Raw genomic sequence first — 25,152 nt, 5'->3', positions numbered from 1 at the left:
TCTGGAGAAAAGGGAGTAACATAAGGGGCGGATTTCAGCATTGCCTTTAAATGAAGAAAAGCCTTGTCACAGGCAGGGGTCCACTCAAAAGGTACCCCTTTGCGACACAAGTGATTGAGGGGTTGAGCAATGAAGGCAGAACTTTAAGTAATAAGTAACCTTGCCCAAAAACATGTAGAGTTCAGAAAACATGTGGAGTTCAGATAAGTGTTTGGGACGAGGAAGGGCCTCAATGGCCACGACATTACAACCCGAAGGGCTAATGCCATCTTTGCTAAGCCATTGGTCCAAGTATTCCATTCCAGTTGAAAAAACAACACTTGTCCAGCCTTCAGCGTAAACCAGCAGACTGCAGAGTGTGAAATAAAGCGCTGGGGTTTTGCAAATGTTCCTGGTGGGAACGCCCGGTGACCAAGATGTCATCCAGATAATTCACACAGGCAGGGATAGGCTCTGTATGCTGCTCCAGGAATCGCTGGAAAATGGTCGGCGCTGAAGAGTCACCAAAGGGAAGGCGCTTGTACTTATACAATCCAAAAGGCGTGTTGACAACCATGAATTTCTGAGATTCGGCATCCAAGGGCAATTAGTGTTATGTACCAGCCAGGTTGATCTTGGAAAAATAATCCCGCCCGGAAAGCTTGGCAAAAAGGTCTCCCTGTCAGGGAATGGGGTAAGTCAATGATGGACTGAGCATTGACTGTAGTGCCGAAGTCCCCACACAGCCGATGGGACCCATTGGGTTTCCGTATGACCACCAGTGGTGTCGCCCATGCGCTGTAAGTGACAGGCTCCAGCATGCCAGCAGCCTGGAGCCGATCCAAGTTCCTGCTTGACCACGGGCCGCAAGGCCACCGGAAGAGGCCGGGCCCAGAAAAAGCAAGGCTGTGCATCCGGCCGTAGGGTGATGTGTGCCTGAAAGCTGGAAGCACATCCGAGATTCGGTTAAAACAACGGTACAAAAGCGGAGTACAGATCGTCCAAGTCCTAAAAGGGAACAGCTGTGTCAACAACCTTAACTTCATTGGAAATTGAAAAGCCAAACAGTTGAAACACATCCAGGCCCAATATATTCAAAGCCAACGGATTGTTGATGACAAAGAGGGTAAGGAGCCGGTGAACACACTTGTACGTCGCCTGGACAACAAACTGCCCACTATGGGGAATGGAACTGTCTCCGTAGGTGACCAAACGGCAAGAGGGAGGTGACAATGCAGGAGAGAGGAGAGCCCAGCCAGGAATATGTCGCCATATTAATCAGGGAGACGGTGGCCCCAGTGTCAACCTGAAAACTGACATCCTCAGTGAAAATGCGGAGCGTGAGGAAAAGCTTCCGTGCTGATGGGTCATCCTGTGGGACGACCGGGTGCAGAGCGTGGACGGTATCTTGAGGCCCAGGAGGTGCAGGACTGGAGCAAGTCGAGCAACTATGGCAAACCATTCAAATGTGGCCCTCCTTGTTACACAGCGTGCACGTTTTCCAGCAGTGGGGACAATCAGCCCGCGAACGGGCAGTAAAGCACTGTGGGCAAGGCAGAAGTGGGCCATGCGACCGGCAGATAGGGGCGACTGAAGGCGCCGACGCCACAGAGACGTCGGAACACGAGGAGTCCCAATGGCGCTGGCCCCTGTCGGCCGGGCCACGTCGACGTCGCGAGGGCGGAACCCGCCGTGACTCCGCCGCCACCTGCAGTCGCGCCATAAGACGCTCGTTAGTCGCTTGAGCAATTTCAAAGGAGTGGGCAATGTGGAGAATGTCTTACAAGGAGGAGTTGTCGAGTTTCAACGCCGCAGTACGGCCCTCAGGGTCGGGAGCCAGCTGAACCACCACATCCCGGCTGAGAGCCTGCAAGTCCGTGACCCAGGAATGATACGATTGACCAGGCTGTTTATGGTACTGGTGGAACTCCAGCCGTGAGGCGACTACGTGGTAGCGTTGGTAATAATAGTTCGTCAGCAAAAGGCAGATCACCTGGAAAGAGAGAGCCACAGGATCTGACAATGGTGCCAACTTGTGGAGAAGAAAGAACGTGTCCGGAGAGGCCCAAGACAAAAACAACGACCGCTGCAAGGAGTCATCCGTGACTTGAAAAGCCGTGAAATGCTGTTTCAACCTATGTAAGTAGGTTTCCCAGTCCTCTTTAGCGTCATGAAATGGTGGAAACTACGGCGGACGCGGGAAAGCATCGGACACACGAGGACCCTGAAGCTGGTGCGGTAACGCATCCCAGGCATCGACTTTGTCCGTTAGCAACTGCAGCGACTTTTGTAAGATGTCTAACTGGAGCTGCTGCTGCTGCTGCTGCATGAGCTGCTGCTGTTGCTCCAGCAGACAGACCAACTTCGCCTCCATACCAAGAACGACCACCGTTTACCTCGTCACCAAAATGTTGTAACTGTGACCAGGACAGTCGCGGGGTTGTAGTGACAGAAACGCAGCAGGAGCTGCAGAGCGGCCCGCAAACATCAACACGACAGGAGAGGATGGACACAACCAACTAAGGACCTTACGACACAACAAGAACAGACGACAGAGTCACAAACCAAACAAGACAACCACGTCCACTCGTAAAGAAAACACGAAAGTCAATACACTGTCTAATGCGAGGCAATATGTCCTGAGAAACACGCGAGGTTAGATTGGCAGGCTGAGCGACAGGCGGGCGCTTAAGTACTCAATCGGAAATGCCGCAATTGGCCGCTGCAACCACATGTTCCACTGTGGCACCCTCACTGTAAATGCGGGCCAGGAGGTGCACACCACCACAGCTTACGGCGCGATAGTACAGGGACCTCTATGGGTCTTCAACATCCATGACGTCTGGCGGGGATTCGAATTCCGTAGCGTGCAGTACCAGATTGTAGTTATTGTGAGGTCAGGTAACTGATCGTCTATTGCTGTCTGCACAGTGTTATCTGTAAGGGAAAATTCAGTTGACTGTGAATATAGCAAACACGAACAAAGTAAATGAGTTATTAAATATGACATTTAGCAACAGGACTCTTAGATGAAAACCACTAGGTAGGCCACTCTGAATCTGACTCTGTAGCAGCAAACAAAAAACCGATGCCATGAGTTCAGTGCAGAAATTAACCAAAAGAAGAACTGGATTTGTGGTTGTGAAGAAAGCAATGCTGTTTTTGTTTCCCTTGTGTGTTATTTTGGGGAGACGTTCATTGACCTAAGTACAGAGTAACTAATATTAGGCATCAATGGTCTAAAATAAAAGTACATGAAATGTCAAAGCAACATATGAATAATGAGCTTAGTCTTTGATTTCTAAGCAAAATCAACATTCAGCAGAAATTAGACTCACAAAATAGACATACAACTGACAGCCATAACAGAAGTGTAGAAAAGAATAGGTATATACCGAATTTAATTGTAACTGTATTTGGTTCTGTGGTGCCTTGAACTGGCTCTTGGGGGCCATGATGAATCTGATGCCTCTCTATATAAGGGGGGCTCTTCATGAGCTAATTCAGTGCATGTTGCAAGTGTGATGAAGTTTGTAAAGAAATAAAACGTGCTCATTATGTTGCAATAATCGCGGATGAAAGCACACATGCGTGTTGTGAATTTCAATTGGTTATTGTACTGGGTTACATTGTTGAGGGAAAACCTGTTGAAAGATTTTGGAACTTTGTTAATCCAGAAAGTCAGAATGCTCATACTGTAGCTGAGAGTATTCTGAAAGAAACTGAACCATTAATTGGCGATGACTGAGCAAAACTAACAGCTCAGGGTTATGATGGAGCAAACGTTTGTTGTTGTTGTTGTTGTTGTTGTTGTGGTCTTCATTCCTAAGACTGGTTTGATGCAGCTCTCCATGCTACTCTACCTGTGCAAGCTTCTTCATCTCCCAGTACCTACTGCAACCTACATCCTTCTGAATCTGCTCAGTGTATTCATCTCTTGGTCTCCCTCTACAAATTTTACCCTCCATGCTGCCCTCCAATACTAAATTGGTGATCCCTTGATGCCTCAGAACATGTCCTACCAACCGATCCCTTCTTCTAGTCAAGTTGCACCACAAACTCCTCTTCTCCCCAATCCTATTCAATACCTCCTCATTAGTTATGTGATCTACCCATCTAATCTTCAGCATTCTTCTGTAGCATCACATTTTCTCTTCTTGTCTAAACTATTTATCATCCACGTTTCACTTCCATACATGGCTACACTCCACACAAATACTTTCAGAAACAACTTCCTGACACTTAAATCTATACTCGATGTTAACAAATTTTTCTTCTTCAGAAACGCTTTCCTTGCCATTGCCAGTCTACATTTTATATCCTCTCTACTTCGACCATCATCAGTTATTTTGCTCCACAAACAGCAAAACTCCTTTACTACTTTAAGTGTCTCATTTCCTAATCTAATTCCCTCAGCATCACCCGATTTAATTCAACTACATTCCATTATCCTCATTTTGCTTTTTTTGATGTTCATCTTACATCATCCTTTCAAGACACTGTCCATTCCATTCAACTGCTCTTCCAAGTCCTTTGCTGTCTCTGACAGAATTACAATGTCATCGGCGAACCTCAACATTTTTATTTCTTCTCCATGGATTTGAATACCTAATCCAAATTTTTATTTTGTTTCCTTTACTGCTTGCACAATATACAGATTGAATAACATTGGGGAGAGGCTACAGACCTATCTCACTCCCTTCCCAACCATGTGCAAACGTTATGAGTTGCAATTCAAACAGGGCCCAGAAATTAATTAAAGACAAATATCCAAATGCAAACTGCATCCATTGTTATGCGCATCAGTTCAACCTTATGTTGGGGAGCCTCTCTTAATTGCAAAATGTTTTGCACACCTTTAGGGTAATTCTTTTTTCTTTTCTAACTAACCACAGAGATCAAAGGTGTTGCATAGCATTATTTAAAAAAGCTTTCCCCATGTGTGTGATGAGATGGAATTACCATTTGCGAATAGTAAAAGACGTTTTCGAAAACAGCAAAAAATCTTATTACTGGTATGGAAGTCACTGAAACAAGTGAGAGCATAAAACTATCTGCTACTATTGAAAAAGCTGGCTCATTCAAACAAAGACTGCAAGATAACGAATTGATTTTCTGACTATCATTTTTCTACAATATAATGTCTCATGCAGGAATACTTTTTAATCAGCTTCAGAAGAAGATAACCGAACTGACCACAGCAATGCAAGACAACCAGAACTTTGAAGCAGTAATGCAAAAGATCAGAGATCACAAAACGATGCCTGCTAAGAAGCCATGGATTCTTGATGGCATAAATGCATAGATGATTTGGAAGTGTGTGATGCCATCATTTCTGAAATAAAATTATGTTTTCAGTTCACTGGACACCTCATTGCAGCACACTTATTTGATACAAATCAGTTTGACAAATACATCACTGATTTTCCAGACAAATACCTCGAAATTAAAGAGTTTCAAGTCTTCTAAGCTAGGCCTGAGTTGAGAACAGTTGCTGACGCAGTTTCATTTCTTTTGTTGATTCTAGAAGATGAACTTCATGACACATTTGACGAGACTGTTAAAGTTTTGAAACTGCTAATCACGACGCCTATCTCAACATCAGAAGCTGAGCAGTGCTTTTCAATGCTCAAGAGAATTAAAACGTTCCTACAAAATATTATGAAAGAAGAATGACTGAGTGCCTTAGGGATGCTACCCTGTGAAAAGTCATTTGTGTATAAAATTGAACATTTCAATCTGAGACTACATATTTATTCCCAAAAAGAAGGAAAGATGAATCATTTTAAAATATCATTCCCACTAATTATTCTGAAAATGTCTTCTCAAAGTCATCGAGTTGGTGCTTTAGGTGAGTACAATGCTTTTAGCTTTAAATGTTGGAAATTTGATTAAATTTGCTTCGTAAGATCAAGATTACAAGTGTGAATAATTTATGCACGCTCTATTATTTCTTGTACTGGCACTCACGTTGTAGCACACACTTTTCTGACAGTTGGCCATGAACATAAAACAAACAAGGAGTTTTGGCTGTTGAGGGGAGAAAAGCGGACTGGGGAGGATGAGCCATGCCTTCCTCTCACAGACCTGACAGCCTACATTTGTGTTCTGTGCTCCTGGGAAGGCAGAACCGGTGTAATAATGTACATATGGATCACTGATTCCATCTGGTGTTATGAAAGTCATATTCAAACCCTTTGACAAAGAAAGATTGCTCTCTGCCTTCATCTCAAAATTAGAAAAGGAAACAACCAGCAAGCACAACTCGAAGCAAGATGGAGCACATAAATCATTTTGTAATGGCTAGAGCAGCTGCCTCTGATATGCAATAAATAGTATTTGCACCAAATAAAACTGAAACAGCAGCAGCTGAGTGGCAGACAAACCAATGAAGAGATTAAATTGGAACTTATAGTATTGCAGTCCCTTCACTGGGAACCAGAGACAAATTACAGAAAGGGACAATATCTGGAAGGATTTAAAAGCAGCAAGAGGAATGAAAACTCCACAAAATTCTGTATCAAGATACCATAAAAAAGTGGGGAAGTAAGTAACATGTTCAGTTACAACAACTTAAGTCTTTGCACGAATCTCACATATAAACTGGTGGAATGTAAATACTTTAGGAGTAAAGGAGCCCACTCAACAAAAAGCAGAAGTGTTGAGTTACCGACAGAAAAAAAACCCTTTTTTGTGTTTCTGTGTCGATGATTCACCCTTCTGTTTTTTACTGACTGGTCTCCTATTCTCCTAAAGTATATAAAACCAGACTGATATTAATATTCATTGATGAGAATAGCTTTGTCTATTATACTGTTAAAATATTTTCACATGGACACATAAGTGATATATATGAAGGAAGGAAAAACTGTCATGGCCTAGCAACAAATAACTGATTTCAGCTCAAAAATGCATTTTATATATCGGGATTGCAGCCACACAAACTCCATTTCTTGAACTTTTACTTTGACCACACACCTTTCAGCCATCTCCTGAGTGAGCTGACAAACTGAAGGCAATAGAGAAATTAGTTGAGTCCTTCACAGTAGTAAGAAAATCAGCATTGATGCCAATGTTTTCAGCCACAGATATCAATATGATCTCTGGTAGCATATGGACGTTCTGTGGCTTAGCAATGTGTCCACAGCATAATTTGGCAAACTAAATGAAGTACCTACTGCCCTACTGAAATCTTATGATGATAATGATGATGACGATGAAAGAGGAAATCAGCAAAAGTTTGAGATTCAATACAAATCTGACAGGGAAAGAACTCCCTGCAGCATTTACCCAATTTAAGTTGTTCATATTTGTAAGCCCTTGGATTTAGTTGGCTTGATAACCTTCTTTAAATTTGTATGATTTATTGTGCAACTGAATTTTAATGGATTTTTTGGAACTCAGGTGAGGGACCTCACATTTTTCAGTGTTTAGGGTTAATTGCCACTTTTTGCACCATACAGATATATGACCTGTGATCTGATTTTTCTGAAAGTCACACAATTCAGATCTTACTCCATAGGCATGCAACTGAATTAGAAGCCACTTGTGAGTAAAAGTGTTGAAAGCCTTCTGGATTTCTAGATATATGGAGTCAACTTGGATCCCCTGTCGACAGTACTCGTTACTCTGTGCAAATAAAAGAGGCAGTTTTGTTTCACAAAAATGATATTTTCTGTATCCGTGCTGGATATGTGTCAATAGATTATTTTCTTCAAGGTTATGCCACTATGTTGAAACATATTATATGTTCCAGAACGTAATACACATTCATGTACAAAATATGGGTCTATAATTCAGTGGTTTACTCTTATTTCGTTTTTGTGAATTGGTGTGACCTGAGCAACTATCCAGTTTCTAAGTGTAGATATGATTGCTACAAATGGAGATATTTCATCGGCATACCTCCAAATGGAAACCTAATTGGTACACACTGTGGACAGGAAGACTTGCTTTGTTGCACAAATGGTTTATACTTCTCAATTATTCATGTTGACAGCAGTTGATGATTCAAAATCTGAAATATTTACTGCATCTTTGATGAAGAAATTTCATCAGGAGACAGTGTTTGGAACTCCACTAAAGTGGCATTATCCTCGGTAACATTACCATCATTACTGCACAGTAAAGGGATTGTGTCTTGCCACTGATATACAATACAAACAACCAGAATCTCTTTGGACATTCTCCCATATTTTGACATTGGATGTCATTGTAGAAACTATTAAAAGCATCTATCAATGAAGTCCGTGCAGAGTTCTGAGTGCCTGTAAAACATCCCAAATTTTGGATTTTTGTGTTCTTTTAAATCTGGTATGCCTTTTTCACTGCTTGCAGCAGTGTACTGAGATGTTTTGTGTACCATGGGGGATCTGTTCCATCTATTAATAATTTATATGGTATAAATCTATCAATTGCCATCAACACTAATTCTTTGAACTTAAGCCACATCTGGCCAATACTTACACAGTCAGTTTATACCTTATGTTCACAGAGACACAAAAACTGACTACAGCTTGCTTTTGCAATGTCTGCCAATCCTACCAATAATGACATCTACTGACAGTTTTATTTCAGTTTTTGATGTTAACTCAACAACTGTTAACATCAATAGCTCTCGAATCAAACTAATAATCATTTTATGTAATACTTACGAGCAGACCTTTTTCCTTTCTTTGTTGCTGTGTCCAGTTCTGCAGAAAGCTCTTGCTTTTCCTAAGACAAAGACAAAACTATATATCTACTCAGTATCAAACACAATACAGTAAAAGCACATACAATATTGACACTATGATAAACTCCAGATTGCATAGTACTCCAAAGCACATGCTTAGGTGTGCAAAGAAATGTTATTTCTAATAGCTGTGGACAGTTTCATGCCAAAAAGCTCTTAACACACTGATTTTTTAATAAGCCATACCCCTACTCTGGGGATACCCTTCACATGATTAGCCTCTCCACTTGTTATGAGATTAACTATCTGAAGACTGACACAAATAAGACCCAAAGAGTATACATTTCACTTTTGAAGCAAAGGAACATGGGAATGTTTAAATTTTGAACAGAGAATTGCCATTTTAGATGATTGTGACCACCCAAAATACACAGGGCTGAAGTTTGCACATATTCTAGAAATTAACATGCACGGTGAGGAACTGAAATGGAAATTAAGTGTAAGAAATAGCTACACATGAAAAATGACTGTTTCTAATTGACTTGAGACAGAAAAGGGGGGAGGAGAGCAGGCGAGCAATTGCAGAGTATTATGCTGCTGCACCAGCCAATGAACCAACTACCAACACAAAATAGGATGAAGTGACTCAAATGAATCATCCAGAATCATTACAGAATCATTAAATTTCACAAGCTTCACCTAACAAGATGCACAGCAGTACCTCCCAACACTAGGTGCCAATAAGCAGCAGAGATTGAGGAAAGAAACTGAATGAGAGTTATTCAGAATCCCAGCCCCAAGACCTAGGCTTCATACAACAAACTATTGCACTCCATACACAGTCAAGATATTGTCTCATCACTCAGCAGATAACTGCAGACTGAACAAACAGTTCATCACAGCTCAACAGCTGCCATTTGGTGCATGGAAAGCCTTGAATTGACTAAGGACAAAAATATCCAGACATAGGAGCAACCCTGTGAAGTGGCACTAAAAAAGTGATGTTACCCGTGAATGGGAAGAACAATTCAAGTGGACAATGTCATTTAAATTTAGTGTTTCTGAACTCAAAAAGTAAAGCAAGAACAAATTATATCTGCTGTCTGTGGGCACTGCATGTGTAATGGCACAATATTCCTTTTGTGGCAAACAAGAATTTTCATAAACATTAATGGCACTCTTGACATGATGATACTTACAAAGAGTTTGGTACATTACAGAGATCAAATGAACAGACCAGCACTGAAATCTCGATGTGCTGAATCACAAACAAGTGCACAAAGTACAGATGACTGACTGTTTTAGTTAATAATTAGTATTCATTTCCTGAGCTGGAAGATTAAGCATATCAGTGTACACACACTTCTGTGTGATTAATACACAGAACAGAAGAAGCAGCCTTACAGTAAGTGCTGGGAAAAAGAGACTGCATGACTGACTGATGTCACTTTGTAACACGACCATGCTATGCTGCTACTGCATCACGACTGAAAGTAAATGGAAACTACAACTGTTATATTTTCCAGAAACGTGCAAATGTACTATATGGTGCAATGATGATGGTATTCTCCCAGGTAAAATATTTCAAAGGAATATCCCCAATTGGATCTCCAGGTGGGAACAACTCATGGAGATTTTGTCATCAGAAAAAAGAAACGAAAGCCTTGTTCTACAGCTATGCATCTACATCTACATACATATAATGTAAATGACTTTGGGGGCATGGCAGATGACACTTAGCATTCTACCACAAATTAATGTTTCTTTCTATTCCAATTTAATATGGAGTGCAGGAAGAATGACGGCTTCACAAACTGTATTGTAATTCGTCTATCTTGGCTTTGTAGTCCCTATGGGAATGATACATAGGAGGCTGAAGGTATTCCTAGATCCTTCACTTAATACTGGTTCTTTAAACTTCATGAACGGCTTTTGTGAGATAGCTGTCACCTGCCAAGTCAACTTTTTCATCTTATCTATGATGGTCTCCCATCAAACCTGTGATCATTCATGCCACTCTTCTCTGTATACATTCAATATCTCCTGTTAATTTGATTTGTTGTGGGTCCTGTACAGTGCAATATTCTAATGTGATATGCATAAGTGTTTCATAAGTAGTCTCCTTTGTAGACTGACAGCATTTTCCTAGTGTCCTACCAATGAACCAAAGTTGCCATATGATTCCCCTGTGACTGAGAATAAATGAATATTCCATTTTATATCCACACAAGCTGTTACACCCAGGCATTTACATGAATAGACAGATTTAAACTGTAATTCTCTGACGATGTAGTCAGAAGATACTACTATTCTGCAGTTTGTAAAATGTACAGTTTTATATTTCTCTTCATTTACAGGAAGCTTTCAATACTAGCACCAGTTTGAAACTACAACCCACTATGTATAGCTCACATAAGGATCATGAGGATAAAATTAGAATAATTACTGCATGCACATAAGCATTCAAACAATCATTCTTCCCACAATCCATATGCGAATAAAACAAGAAGAAACCCTAATAACTGGTACAATTTGTTGTACACACTGCCATGCATCTCATGATGATTTGCAGAGTGAAGCTGTAGACATTTGCACAGCTTTTTCCAGATAATACATTACAAGTAACTGCATCATATGCAAAAGTTTGGGTGTTATTTTAATACTGTCAGCCAAATCATTAGCAGACAACATAAACAACTAGGCTTCCAATGCTATTCCTTGAAGTTACTTCCACTTCTGTTAATGACACTCCAGCCATGATAATATCCCAAGTCTTCCATACCAAGAAATACTCAAACCAGTCACAAATTTTATTTTATATCTCCTACAATCTTACTTTTGTTAATAAACATTTGTGTGGTAGCAGCTCAAACTCTTTTCGAAAGACACGAAATACTGCATCTGCCTGAACCTCAACACATGTTATTCAGAATGTCTTGAGAAAAGCACAAGTTGGGTTTACATGATCAGTGATTTTGGAATCCATGTTGATTAGCAAGGAGGAGATCATCAAGTTCAAGACATGTCATTATGTGATATCTTAGGTTTCTCTGCAAGATTAGTTAATGGTGTATACCTGGTAGAACAACATTAATATATCATTATGTTTGAGTGCAAAAAATGTTCTAAGATTCTACAACAGATGGAAGTAAATGAGAATGGACATTAGTTTTGTGGATCACTTTTGCTATTCTTCTTGTAGATGGCTATGATTGTGCTTTCTTCCAATGACTGGTCAGAATGTTTTGTTCAAGGTTATGGTATATTATGGTTACAATGTGAGTTGCCTCTATTGTAAATTCTGTACAGGATCTATCAGGGAGCCTTGTTTAATTTTAGCAATTTCAGTTGTTTCTCAGTGTCACTGACACCAATATCTATATCACTCATCTTTGTGTAGGTGCAAGAACTAAACTGATGCAAATCTCATTGATTTGCCTTTGTAAAAGAACATTTGAAAAGACTAGTTCATAATTTTTGATTTTGCTTTACTACCCTCAATTTCAGTTACCATGTCATCCATGAGTATATACAGACACTAACTTTGGTGCCACTAACAGTCTTTTCTTATGACCAAAATTTCTTTGGATTTTGTGAGAAATCATTCAACAAGGTTTTGCAATGGTAATCATTAATGCCTTCATGCAATGTCCTTTTGACATCAAAAAAATGTTTCATTCAGTATCTCTATTTTTGTTTTTACATCTATTAGTGAAGAAAGCAGGTGTTGACAGATGTGAAAATTACCGAACTCTCAGTTTAATAAGTCACAGCTGCAAAATACTAACGCGAATTCTTTACAGACGAATGGAAAAACTGGCAGAAGGGGACCTCGGGGAAGATCAGTAGGGATTCCGTAGAAATGTTGGAACACGTGAGGCAATACTAACCTTACGACTTATCTTAGAAGAAAGATTAAGAAAAGGCAAACCTACGTTTCTAGCATTTGTAGACTTGCTTGTTGTTAACATCGAGCATTTGTAGACTTAGAGAAAGCTTTTGACAACGTTAACTGGAATACTCTCTTTCAAATTCTGAAGGTGGCAGGGGTAAAATACAATTGTACAGAAACCAGATGGCAGTTATAAGAGTCGAGGGGCATGAAAGGGAAGCAGTGGTTGGGAAAGGAGTGAGACAGGGTTGTAGCCTCTCCCCGATGTTATTCAATCTGTATATTGAGCAAGCAGTAAAGGAAACAAAAGAAAAATTCGGAGTAGGTATTAAAATTCATGGAGAAGAAGTAAAAACTTTGAGGTTCACCGATGACATTGTAATTCTGTCAGAAACAGCAAAGGACTTGGAAGAGCAGTTGAACGGAATGGACAGTGTCTTGAAAGGAGGATATAAGATGAACATCAACAAAAGCAAAACGAGGATAATGGAATGTAGTCAAATTAAATTGGGTGATGCTGAGGGTATTAGATTAGGAAATGAGACACTTAAAGTAGTAAAGGAGTTTTGCTATTTAGGGAGTAAAATAACTGATGATGGTCAAAGTAGAGAGGATATAAAATGTAGACTGGCAATGGCAACGAAATCGTTTCTGAAGAAGAGAAATTTGTTAACATCGAGTATAGATTTAAGTGCCAGGAAGTCGTTTCTGAAAGTATTTGTATGGAGTGTAGCCATGTATGGAAGTGAAACATGGACGATAACCAGTTTGGACAAGAAGAGAATAGAAGCTTTCGAAATGTGGTGCTACAGAAGAATGCTGAAGATGGGTAGATCACGTAACTAATGAGGAGGTATTGAATAGGATTGGGGAGAAGAGAAGTTTGTGGCACAACTTGACTAGAAGAAGGGATCGGTTGGTAGGACATGTTTTGAGGCATCAAGGGATCACAAATTTAGCATTGGAGGGCAGCGTGGAGGGTAAAAATCATAGAGGGAGACCAAGAGATCAATACACTAAGCAGATTCAGAAGGATGTAGGTTGTAGTAGGTACTCGGAGATGAAGAAGCTTGCACAGGATAGAGTAGCATGGAGAGCTGCATCAAACCAGTCTCAGGATTGAAGACCACAACAACAACAACAACAACAATCTATTAGTGATTGGCGTTTCTTTAGAAATTTGTTTACAGTGACTGTATAGTTTGTAGGGTCTCTTCCATCAGGAAATTTTCATCTGAGTGCTTATCTATCCAGTGCTTAGTCAACTGCTCTTCTAATCTTCAGCCACAGTTACTCTACAGGCTCCTGTACCGATCAGTTCCTCTTCATCTACCTTACTGAATATGTAAATCTTTCTACTTGCTTTACTTGCCACTTATACAATGGTAATCATGGCCTTATGTTCACTGACACATATGGACATCCAGAAAGGTCAGGTCTATTTGTTCCATCACGAGTGGGTCCTCTAACCATCTATTATGGGTAATTTTCAAAGAAGGCATTTAATAATGTTTCACAGGACATCGTATCACATGCACCTCTCAGAAAACTGTAACCATCTCAACTGACTGCTGGATGATTAAAGTCTCGTCCAATGATGATCGTATGAATGAAGGGTGAGTAGGGGCTGAACATCCTGCTAACAGTACGATTATTTAGGATATAAGATCTGTTGCACCCAAAGGAAATCTCAATATAAGGAAATGTGGAAATCTAAATCTGAGTTTAGCCTGCATCCTCCAAGAGTAATCACAGTATCTTACCAATTCATCATTTTGCTCATCTATATGATCTATGTCCATTTCAAATTGTTCTGAAAAATTGACATCTTTTGTGCAGATAACTGCAAAATAAAATATACAGGGTGCGTCAAAAAAATGTATACACACTTTGAACTGTCATAGACAATTTATTTCTCATTCTACAAGGTTAAATATCTGTGAGAAAGTAATGTTATGTTTCTTCAACAGGTGGCAGCAATGGCAAGGAAGTAACTGCAACATGGAGGACATGCGTTTGAGCTTTGAAGCGCGGAAGCAGATAATTAGGTGGTACTGGAAGTTTGAGAATATAGCTGTGGTTTGAAGACAGTGGGTAAGTGAGTATGGTACAGAACCACTTTCAAGGTTAACAATTACACGTCTACAACACAAATTCGAAATTCATGGAACAGTGTGTGATGTGCATAAAGGTTGATCAGGGTGACCTCGTACAGCTATAAGTGACGATTCCACAACTGCAGTCTTGGAACTGTTTCAGCGTTCGCCTCAAAAATCTTCAAGGCAAGCGGCACGTGAGAGTAATGTGCTAGTAGTGGGCTACGCATTCCGAAGAAAGGCAAGTTTCGTATGTACATTCCAAGGCTGGTGCAACAGCTAAGTGACGACGATCCAGATCAAAGGTTAGAATTTTGTGAATGGATTCAGGAGATGGTGAGACGTGAACCGGGATTTATGGGTAGCATAATTTGGTCACATGAAGCCCAATTCATACTCAATGGAACTGTCAATAGGCACTATTGTGTGTACTGGGCTGAAGATAATCCTCACATTACAGTTGAAAAGGCTGTGAATTTGCCTGGTGTAAATGTGTGGTGTGGTTTGTCTGCAAGGAGACTCATTGGGCCTTTCTGCTTTGAAGGCACTGTTACTGGAGAAACGTACTTAACAATGCTTGCTGACTCCATATTCCCTGCCATTTGTGCATTATATGGTAATAATGAGTTTTATTTCCAACAAGATGGTGCCCCGCTGCACTATCATAGGGATGTACGAGCATACCTGGATCACAATGTGCCAGGCCAGTGGATAGGACGCAGGTGACCAATCGAGTTTCCTGCACACTCTCCAGACCTCACGCCGCAGGATATCTTCTTATGGGGCACAGTAAAAAATGAGGTGTACAAATGTAGCCTGGATACACTCTGGAATGAGATTCAGGTGGTGTGCGCAGAAATCTCATTGGACACTTTGGTACAATGTACGGAATCAGTGGTGACTCGTACTCAGATATGTATTGATGCTGAAGGCCACCAGTTTGAACATTAATCACATTTGCAAAGTACATTTATTTTTCCAATTGGACTTTAAGGTTTCCATTTCCAGAAATTTAACATTGCATTGTAGAGCGGGAAATAAATTTTCTATGATGCTTCAAAGTGTGTATACATTTTTTTGACGCACCCTGTATATGTAACATTGGAAGTCCAGTGTCGAATAACAACAACATGGCATGGGTTGATTGCTACTCAGCACAAAGGGTTACAGACAGCCAACAGAAGATGCCCTTGGAAACTGGAAATGTAGCTTATCAATATTATGAAAAGGATAGCTGCTGCTCGTCATATAACAGAGATGCTGAGTCACAGCTAGACACAACAAAAAGATTGTAGGTAAGCAATCTTTTGGCCAACATGACCTTCATTGAAAGAAAGCAAAGAGAGCTCCACTCCAAGTTTAAACGCAGCCAAAACCTCTCAGACAAACAGAAGCTAAACGATGTCAAAGTTAGCGTAAGGAGGGCTATGCGTGAAGCGTTCATTGAATTCGAAAGTAAAATTCTATGTACCGACTTGACAGAAAATCCTAGGAAGTTCTGGTCTTACGTTAAATCAGTAAGTGGCTCGAAACAGCATATCCAGACACTACGGGATGATGATGGCATTGAAACAGAGGATGACACGCGTAAAGCTGAAATACTAAACACCTTTTTCCAAAGCTGTTTCACAGAGGAAGACCGCACTGCAGTTCCTTCTCTAAATCCTCGCACAAACGAAAAAATGGCTGACATCGAAATAAGTGTCCAAGGAATAGAAAAGCAACTGGAATCACTCAATAGAGGAAAGTCCACTGGACCTGACGGGATACCAATTCGACTCTACACAGAGTACGCGAAAGAACTTGCCCCCCTTCTAACAGCCGTGTACCGCAAGTCTCTAGAGGAACGGAGGGTTCCAAATGATTGGAAAAGAGCACAGATAGTCCCAGTTTTCAAGAAGGGTCGTCGAGCAGATGCGCAAAACTATAGACCTATATCTCTGACGTCGATCTCTTGTAGAATTTTAGAACATGTTTTTTGCTCGCGTATCATGTCATTTCTGGAAACCCAGAATCTACTATGTAGGAATCAACATGGATTCCGGAAACAGCGATCGTGTGAGACCCAACTCGCCTTATTTGTTCATGAGACCCAGAAAATATTAGATACAGGCTCCCAGGTAGATGCTATTTTTCTTGACTTCCGGAAGGCGTTCGATACAGTTCCGCACTGTCGCCTGATAAACAAAGTAAGAGCCTACGGAATATCAGACCAGCTGTGTGGCTGGATTGAAGAGTTTTTAGCAAACAGAACACAGCATGTTGTTATCAATGGAGAGACGTCTACAGACGTTAAAGTAACATCTGGCGTGCCACAGGGGAGTGTTATGGGACCATTGCTTTTCACAATATATATAAATGACTTAGTAGATAGTGTCGGAAGTTCCATGCGGCTTTTCGCGGATTATGCTGTAGTATACAGAGAAGTTGCTGCATTAGAAAATTGTAGCGAAATACAGGAAGATCTGCAGCGGATAGGCACTTGGTGCAGGGAGTGGCAACTGACCCTTAACATAGACAAATGTAATGTATTGCGAATACATAGAAAGAAGAATCCTTTATTGTATGATTATATGATAGCGGAACAAACACTGGTAGCAGTTACTTCTGTAAAATATCTGGGAGTATGCGTACGGAACGATTTGAAGTGGAATGATCATATAAAATTAATTGTTGGTAAGGCGGGTACCAGGTTGAGATTCATTGGGAGAGTGCTTAGAAAATGTAGTCCATCAACAAAGGAGGTGGCTTACAAAACACTCGTTCGACCTATACTTGAGTATTGCTCATCAGTGTGGGATCCGTACCAGGTCGGGTTGACGGAGGAGATAGAGAAGATCCAAAGAAGAGCGGCGCGTTTCGTCACCGGGTTATTTGGTAACCGTGATAGCGTTACGGAGATGTTTAATAAACTCAAGTGGCAGACTCTGCAAGAGAGGCGCTCTGCATCGCGGTGTAGCTTGCTCGCCAGGTTTAGAGAGGGTGCGTTTCTGGATGAGGTATCGAATATATTGCTTCCCCCTACTTATACCTCCCGAGCAGATCACGAATGTAAAATTAGAGAGATTAGAGCGCGCACGAAGGCTTTCAGACAGTCGTTCTTCCCGCGAACCATACGCGACTGGAACAGGAAAGGGAGGTAATGACAGTGGCACGTAAAGTGCCCTCCGCCACACACCGTTGGGTGGCTTGCGGAGTATCAATGTAGATGTAGATGTAGATGAAATTAAGGTCTTGTTGGTCAAAAGCTTACTTTCCAGCAGTCTTTTTGTTGTGCCTATCCGTGACTAAGCATCTCCTCTATATGGTGAGCAGCAGCTACCTTTTTCATAATACTGTTACATTCCATCCTGGATTTTCCATTGTTTGACTCTGGAAACATAGTTTAGGTAGTAGTTAAGAGTGTAACATCCCACTGTGCATGCACTGGTTTGCCATATGTGCAGACTGGGAGCAAAATATGTCAGCTCAGAAGAACGAAAAGGCACGACAGTGAGCTCACATCTCCATCTGCCGTGAAGGCCTGTTTATTCTTCAGTGTTGTAGCAAAATCAATACTTGTTGTTATCTATTTTGAGGGATGAGATAAGGGAGAGCTGTGTCATTCACAACTGAATCAATGACTGCAGAAACCACTTCAGTCACAAAAATGTGAAAAATCGTTTTCAATGAAAAGATGCTTAGAAAGGCAAGATGCATGTTGAGTGCAAGAACATGTTAGTCTGTTGAGTAGATCCGTAGATACACAGATAACATGAGTCAGTGACTGACATGGTTTCTGCTCCCACCGCTAGATCGCATGACCAGTCTTGCCCCTTTTACTGAGCATGCACCATGTGTTTACCAGCCTAAACAGCTGCTCTTATCAAAGTCTATGTTTTGTTGATTGTTTTCAACGTGCTCCAAGTTCATGCTTAACGTTTCCTGTTCTACGTTCAATATGTCTGTGAGTACCAAAAGCAGTGAAGGCGATCATGAAACAGCTCCTAAGAAGACAAGGAGAAATGAAGAAAAACATTGAAGAAATGTCATTAGAATCTCTAAATTCCGTGGGGTGGACAGAGTGTCTCATTCCATCTACAACAACAGGTGCTGCTTGTAACTGTAAATTACAATGCTTTACTAAGTTTAGTGATGATGAAAAATCTGAATTTGTTGCTAATTTGAATCAGTTGAAATCAAAAGACGAGCAAGATATTTTCTTATAACAACTGATTGAAAAACAAACCATTAAGCATTGTAGTCCTCGTTCTGAACAGCCGAGAGAAACAGCAGTCAGTTTCGAATATTTCTTATCATACAGAGAAGAAAGGAAAAGGGTATGTAAGAAAGCATCTATTTCATTCTACAGCATTACTGAGGGTAGGGTTCACAGGCTTACTGATCTCCTAATACAGGGTAAATCACCTCAAGATAAACAAGGTAAAAATCTCAAGAAGAACATGATTTCTGCTGAAGTTTGTTCTAAAATACATGAGCATATTTCATCATTCCCCACCAAGATTACCCACTATGGCACCAAAGATGTCAGTTATCTTGAGGCTGTTAAGTATGAGTTTTATCTCGCAAACTTTCATGACAACTTTTCATGACGGTTTGGACATCTGCAGATAGATACCTGCATAACATGTGAAGAACTTGATGTAAAAATCAAGAGCTCCTCTATCAATGATGCAGCTAAAAGGGCTGCTCTTTCTGAACTTACTATCCACAATAGACGAGCCAAGAAATTTTACAATAAACTTCAAAGCGTCACCGAGTTATGTGTGGAATGTGAAGACACAGTCACACTTTCATCTGATTTTACACAAAATTCCCCCCCCCCCCCCCCCCCCCCCTCTTCCAGCGATCCCAGTTCAGGATATATTTTACTTGAGGCAACTCTGGGTGAGTTGTTTTGGGATAAAAAACCTAAAAACTATGAAATCTAAAATATTCCTATACCATGAAGGAGCATACCACAAAGGAGCCAATGAGATATGCAGCATGCTATTGAAATACATTGACACTAATATTCCATCAAATCTGTATTTCTTTTCCGATGGCACCTGCGTACAGAACTGGAATCACACCACGATAAGATTCTGCCTTGCTCTTGCAGATATAGGCCGTTTTGAACAAATTTTTCATTACTTTCTGGTTCGAGGGCATTCATATCTTCCAAACGACTGAGATTTTGGTACTATTAAGAGGTTGATACATAATAATGATCAGATATATACACCTGATGAATATGAAGAGTTGTGTGCTCAGTCGAGTGACAACCTTCCCATCGTCAAGCTACTCACCACTGATGTAAAAGATTTTGGTAGTTGGTGAAAGGAATATTACACAAAAAAAAAACATTATCCAGAGAATGCTGAGGGAGGAGTGTGACAATAGAAGAAAAATTCAAGTTTGCTCCAACCCGATTTACAGAGTTGCCCTATAACTCTAAAGAAAAAGGAGTAATCACAGCATACCCTTCCACTGATGGATTACAAAAGCACAGCCATCAGCTGCTGAAACCTGCTTCCCAGAACGTAGATATCAATTTTCCTTCAAGTATTGCAGCCTACCAATCAGGGAAAGTTCCAATCAACATCAAGAAAATGGAAGACATCAAGAAGAAGATAATTCATATTCCTGAAAACTTCTAAGTTTCCTATGATGAAATGTTTACCAGGCCAACTACTGCACATGACAACAATACGATGGTTGAGGATGATCTATTTTAAGAGCGTTTTACTTTGTTATATTCATGTTTTCTGATAACTTTGCAATGCTGTAAATTCATTCTTGATATAATATGGAAAAATATAAACTTTAAATGAATGATTACCTTTTTCCAAGTTTTCAGCTGTCTGTAAAAACCAGTTGAGTGCAGAAACAGCATCAGTCCAGATCAAATTTTTAATTTTCTTGAGCCTGTTGAAATTAGGAAATTTTTGCATGACAGCAACATAAATGCATGTTATGAAAGAGGAAAAAAAGTTAAAATATTTGATAATTTGGAGAGTTATGACTTTTTTCTCTCTCCTGAAAAATTTGCAATTTGTGACTGAAGTGGTTTCTGCACTCACTGATTCAACTGTAAATTAAGTTGTACAGTGGAAACATTGTGCTTATAATACAGTAGAGTCATTGTAAAAGTGATTACATTATTTCAGTAGCTTGAACAGATTGGAGCTCTCTTTCAGCACCCAAATCTGCAGAAGGTGCACAAGTCTACATCTGCATCAACATCAAGATGATACGTTATGGTCTAGTGGCACTACACAGCAGGTCCATCACAGCAAATAACTTCAAGAATGACAGCTGCAAGATATTTGCAAGGTAAAACCCGGCACACATATCATCTGGGTGACACGTCATTGATGGAGTGGAACACATAATACCAAAACCCCATCAATTAAACTCCAGGACAAAGCCCTTCTTTTGCAGTAGAAACCACACACACATTCACAAAACAATAACACACATAAATATGGCCACTGTTTCAATGCACCAAAGGCTGCCTTGGCATCCAGAGACAGTGGTCATGCATGTGAGAGTTGTGTGAATATGTGTGTGTGTGTGTGTGTGTGTGTGTGTTTTCTACTTCTGATTGAGAACACTGTCCAGAAACTGAAACATTTCTAGCATTGTTTTCCACTGTACCTGTCTGTGATTCAGCACATCATATTTGTGGAAGTAGAAATCTGCCCTTTCTGTATTGTATGTATGTATGTAACAGTTCATGTAATAAAATGGTAAACTGCATGCTAATCAGTAAAAAGTCAAACCTTTTCTATATTCATGCTGGTTTCTATTATGGAAGATGGTAAATCCAACATTTTAGTTTCATGTTGTTTTGTAGTTGGTTTAACATTTTCTCCCTCTGCTGGTAAAATATTTTCATGCTCCTGTGCTTCTGCAGTGTCAGATCTCACATCCATTTTCTTTTTCTTGTGTACTTCAGTCATGCCTTTCTTATGCTTTGCTTCTGAACTGTAATGAATACATAACAACATGCTTATAAATTCCTTGATTAGGGCATTCACTGTTAATAAAATAATTAGCTGTTTTCTTCACTGCTATATACTGAATAGCAGAAGTGTTGAGTCTATCACCAGGCACACAGAAAATGTAAACTTAGCTAGCTTTCAGACAAATTCTTTAATGAGCTAGGTTACACACACACACACACACACACACAATGCTGGGACAGCAGTTTAACAGGTAGGCTGCCTCCACAGAGGTTGTGTCAGGTGGTGGTGAGCAGAGGGACGGAAGAGGCAGGAAGTGGGAGGTAGGGTTGGGACATTGACACAAGGGCATCGAAGTCAGAGAGATGGTGTAAAGCACGATGACTATGATGTCGTGGAACGGTTTAGGAGTGGTTGACACAACGGAGGAAAAGGGCCAACAGTTGAGCAGCAGATGTGGGTACAGTGTGTTAGCACAAGCTGAGGCCAAGAGAATTAGAGGAACAAAGAATGTGTTGCAAGGACAGGTCCCATCTACATAGTTATAAAAGTCAGTTCTGTGTGAAGGATCCAGATCGGATGGGTCGTGAAGCAGCTGTTGAACTTGAGCAAGTTGTGCTCAGCAGTGTGTTCCACCATAGGTGATCAATTTATTCTTAGGAGGGCGGATTCATTCTGCTGAACAGCAGGCTGATGGTTATACTCACATAAAATGCTCTGCAGAAATCACAGCAGAGCGAGCGTATGACATAGCTACTTTCAGAGATGACCCCGCCTTTGATGAGATAAGATAAGCCAGTGACAGGACTAGAGTAATCTGTACTGGTGGGGTGGCAGGGTGGGGGGAGGGGTGAACATAGGGTGTGCCTTGCACCTCAGTCTTCCACATGGATATGACTCACATTGTAAGGTATTGGGAGTGGGAGTGGCATAGGAATGGACCAGGATTTAGTATGGTTGGGAAGTTGGTGGAAACCCAGAGTAAGAGGGGTTGGAAGGATTATGGGTAGGGTGTTCTCCTTTTTTGGATACAATGACAGACAGTTGATGCTCTAGTTTAGTTGCTCCAGCCTGAGATGATGATGGGAGACAAGGGGGGTGCCACCTTAGCTGCTCGTTCCTGTAGACCGTGGGAGCATAAGGGGTGTGTGAGGATATGGTACAGGAAATCTGTTGCAGACTAAATTTGAGGGCTATTGCATGTCTGTGAAGGCCTCAGACACTGGAGAAGGAAATTTTCATCACTGCAGATATGACATCCATGAATGACCATGCTGTATGGGAGAGATTTTTGGACTTGCAAAGGGTGAAGCTGTCAAAATGCAGAAGCTGTCGGTGACTATTGGGCTTGATATAGACAGAGGAATGAATGGAGTCATCAGAGAGGTGGAGGTCAATGTCACAGAAGGTGGCATATTGGGCTGAGGAGGAGCGGGTGAAATGAATGGGCAGAAGATGTTGAGGCTCTGAGGAATGGGATAGGGTGTCTTGGCTGTGGGTCCACATGATGAAGGTATCATCAATGAACATAAACCAAACTGTGGATTTGAGGTTTGTGAGGTTAGAAAGGTTTCCTCTAGATGGCCTATGAACAGACTGGCATGGAAAGGTGCCATGTGGTTCCCCATGGCTGTACCATGAATTTGTTTATATATTTTCCCCTCAAAGGAGCAGTAATTATGTTTGAGGCTGTAATTGGTTAGGTGTATAAGGAATGAGGTAATGGATTTGGATTGAGAAGGATGTTGGGAGGGAGTGTGTTTGGTAGCAGCAAGGTCATGGGCACTGGAGACATTAGGTGCAGGGAGATGATGCATAGGGTATGGTCTAGAGTTGGTGAAGGAAGTGGTTCATATCGTTAGTGTGAGAGGCTACACTATGAGTGACTGGTTGGAGATGTTGGATGTTTCCTAGCAACATACCATACCTAATAGACCCCTGCAGCATCTGTCTGCAACAGTTCAAAAAAGTATCCCTATCCCTAGCTAGAATCCAGTCTCTCATCTTGCTCCTTCAGTGCTGCCTAACACACATGGAATACTGTCCAGTGGCCTATCCACAAAAATTCCATTCTCCAGACCCCACCCTCCTTTCACAGGATTTTCAAATTCTACTAGTTCCTATCCCTCAAAATCTTTGTATCACAAAAATAAATCTCCACAGCATAGGCAGCCCTGAACCACCTCTGCTCTCTCTGTGAAATACTGTTACTGTGCATCTCCAACTGCCTGATCAGCATAACATTACAGGCTATGAGATTGTGACTGTCATTTTTAGTGATCCTGTAACTTATGTTTTATACACCTATTCACTCTTAATGTTATGTTACGTTTAGAAACTGCCTACAAAGTACACATATAATTCTACCAAAATGTACAGAAATGCCATCTGCAGTAACTGTGGATAGTTTTTAGGTAAAAATTCTTTTCCCAGGGTTTTTTTTCCTTTTACCAGTGGTTTAGTCTGTAATTAATGACAAAGATTTTAAGTTGATTGGAAGATTCTTTGGAAACTGCCATTACCTAGAACACACAGCTATGTGCTTATTTCAGAATAAGCAACCACAACAGAGATTTCTCGATTCATGTTGGTGACATACAGCTGGTACATACAAAAAAAGGTTTACCGAAGTCTTCAACAGCATTTTTTAGTAAGAGCAGATAATTTTCAGATGAAAAAAATGGGGAAGGTTCTCCCCTTCCCCCCCCCCCCCCCCTCCCCCCAGCGATTTAGTCAGTATTTCATGGCAAAGATTATATGTTTATTGGTACATTATTTGGAAACTCCCATTATCTAGAACTGTATCTTGAACTGAGGCTCCTGGTGTATTTATCCATGTACTGATTCCATTTTAACTCGTTATCCAAGTGGACCCCCACAAATTTTACACATTGTTCTTCATCCTGTGTATGACCATTAATGTCTTCATATGGTAATAACAGGTCACTAGGCTTGCTTGAAATTGACTAACATGAGTCTTTGTAAGCTTAAGGATTGAACTCTTAGGTATGAGCTTCTTGTAGGTCTGTTTAGCTATCATCTCAGTTGTGTCTGCTAAGGTTGATTTCGGAACCTGGGTCAATCCATACCAAGTGGTCCAGCACTGGATGCTTGACCATCTCAGAAAAATTTTATATTTGCTGGGTGAATTCCCCAATGTTTAAAAGTCACAAAAATATTTTTTTGAAAAAATTATTGTTTATTATTTTGAAATGGTGGCCATATTTCTTCCAGGCTGCATGAGTTTTTTCGTATTTGCAAGCATCTACATTTTTTACAATTATTCAGTAGGGGATTGTCCTAAGTCTTTCAGTTAAAATGCATTTAGTTCAACACACTCTGGGCTGCAAATTAACATCATTATCACTTAGCTGAAGATATTCTTTAATAAATTTTCAAAGTTATCAGTGACAAATTAAAAAAACTCAATTTTTGAACAGTAGTTTTCCAAAGAAAGATTAATTCCTCAGCTTTAATATTTTTTCTGCTATTACACTGTATAGTATAGTTACTTTTTCTAGACAGTGACAATTGGTGACTGTTCCATACTTTGTCCAAGCTGCA

At 40.6% G+C, this 25,152-nt stretch overlaps 1 protein-coding gene across 5 annotated transcripts in view; it reads right to left on the bottom strand.

Moving 5' to 3' along the window:
• Positions 1-25,152, bottom strand: part of LOC126416158 (TRAF3-interacting protein 1) — a 252,874-nt gene that overhangs the window by 72,954 nt on the left and 154,768 nt on the right. For all 5 annotated transcript variants that reach the window (XM_050083716.1, XM_050083713.1, XM_050083717.1 and 2 more), the window contains 2 exons: positions 21,406-21,610; positions 8,634-8,694 (listed from right to left, as the gene is read on the bottom strand). In XM_050083716.1, the coding sequence (XP_049939673.1) occupies positions 8,634-8,694; positions 21,406-21,610 (266 nt within the window). The remainder of the gene's footprint in view (positions 1-8,633; positions 8,695-21,405; positions 21,611-25,152) is intronic.

This window comes from Schistocerca serialis, chromosome 8 (genome assembly GCF_023864345.2).
Source record: "Schistocerca serialis cubense isolate TAMUIC-IGC-003099 chromosome 8, iqSchSeri2.2, whole genome shotgun sequence".
In the NCBI taxonomy this organism is placed as follows: Eukaryota; Metazoa; Arthropoda; class Insecta; order Orthoptera; family Acrididae; genus Schistocerca; species Schistocerca serialis.
This window is presented reverse-complemented; position numbering and strand designations above follow the sequence as displayed.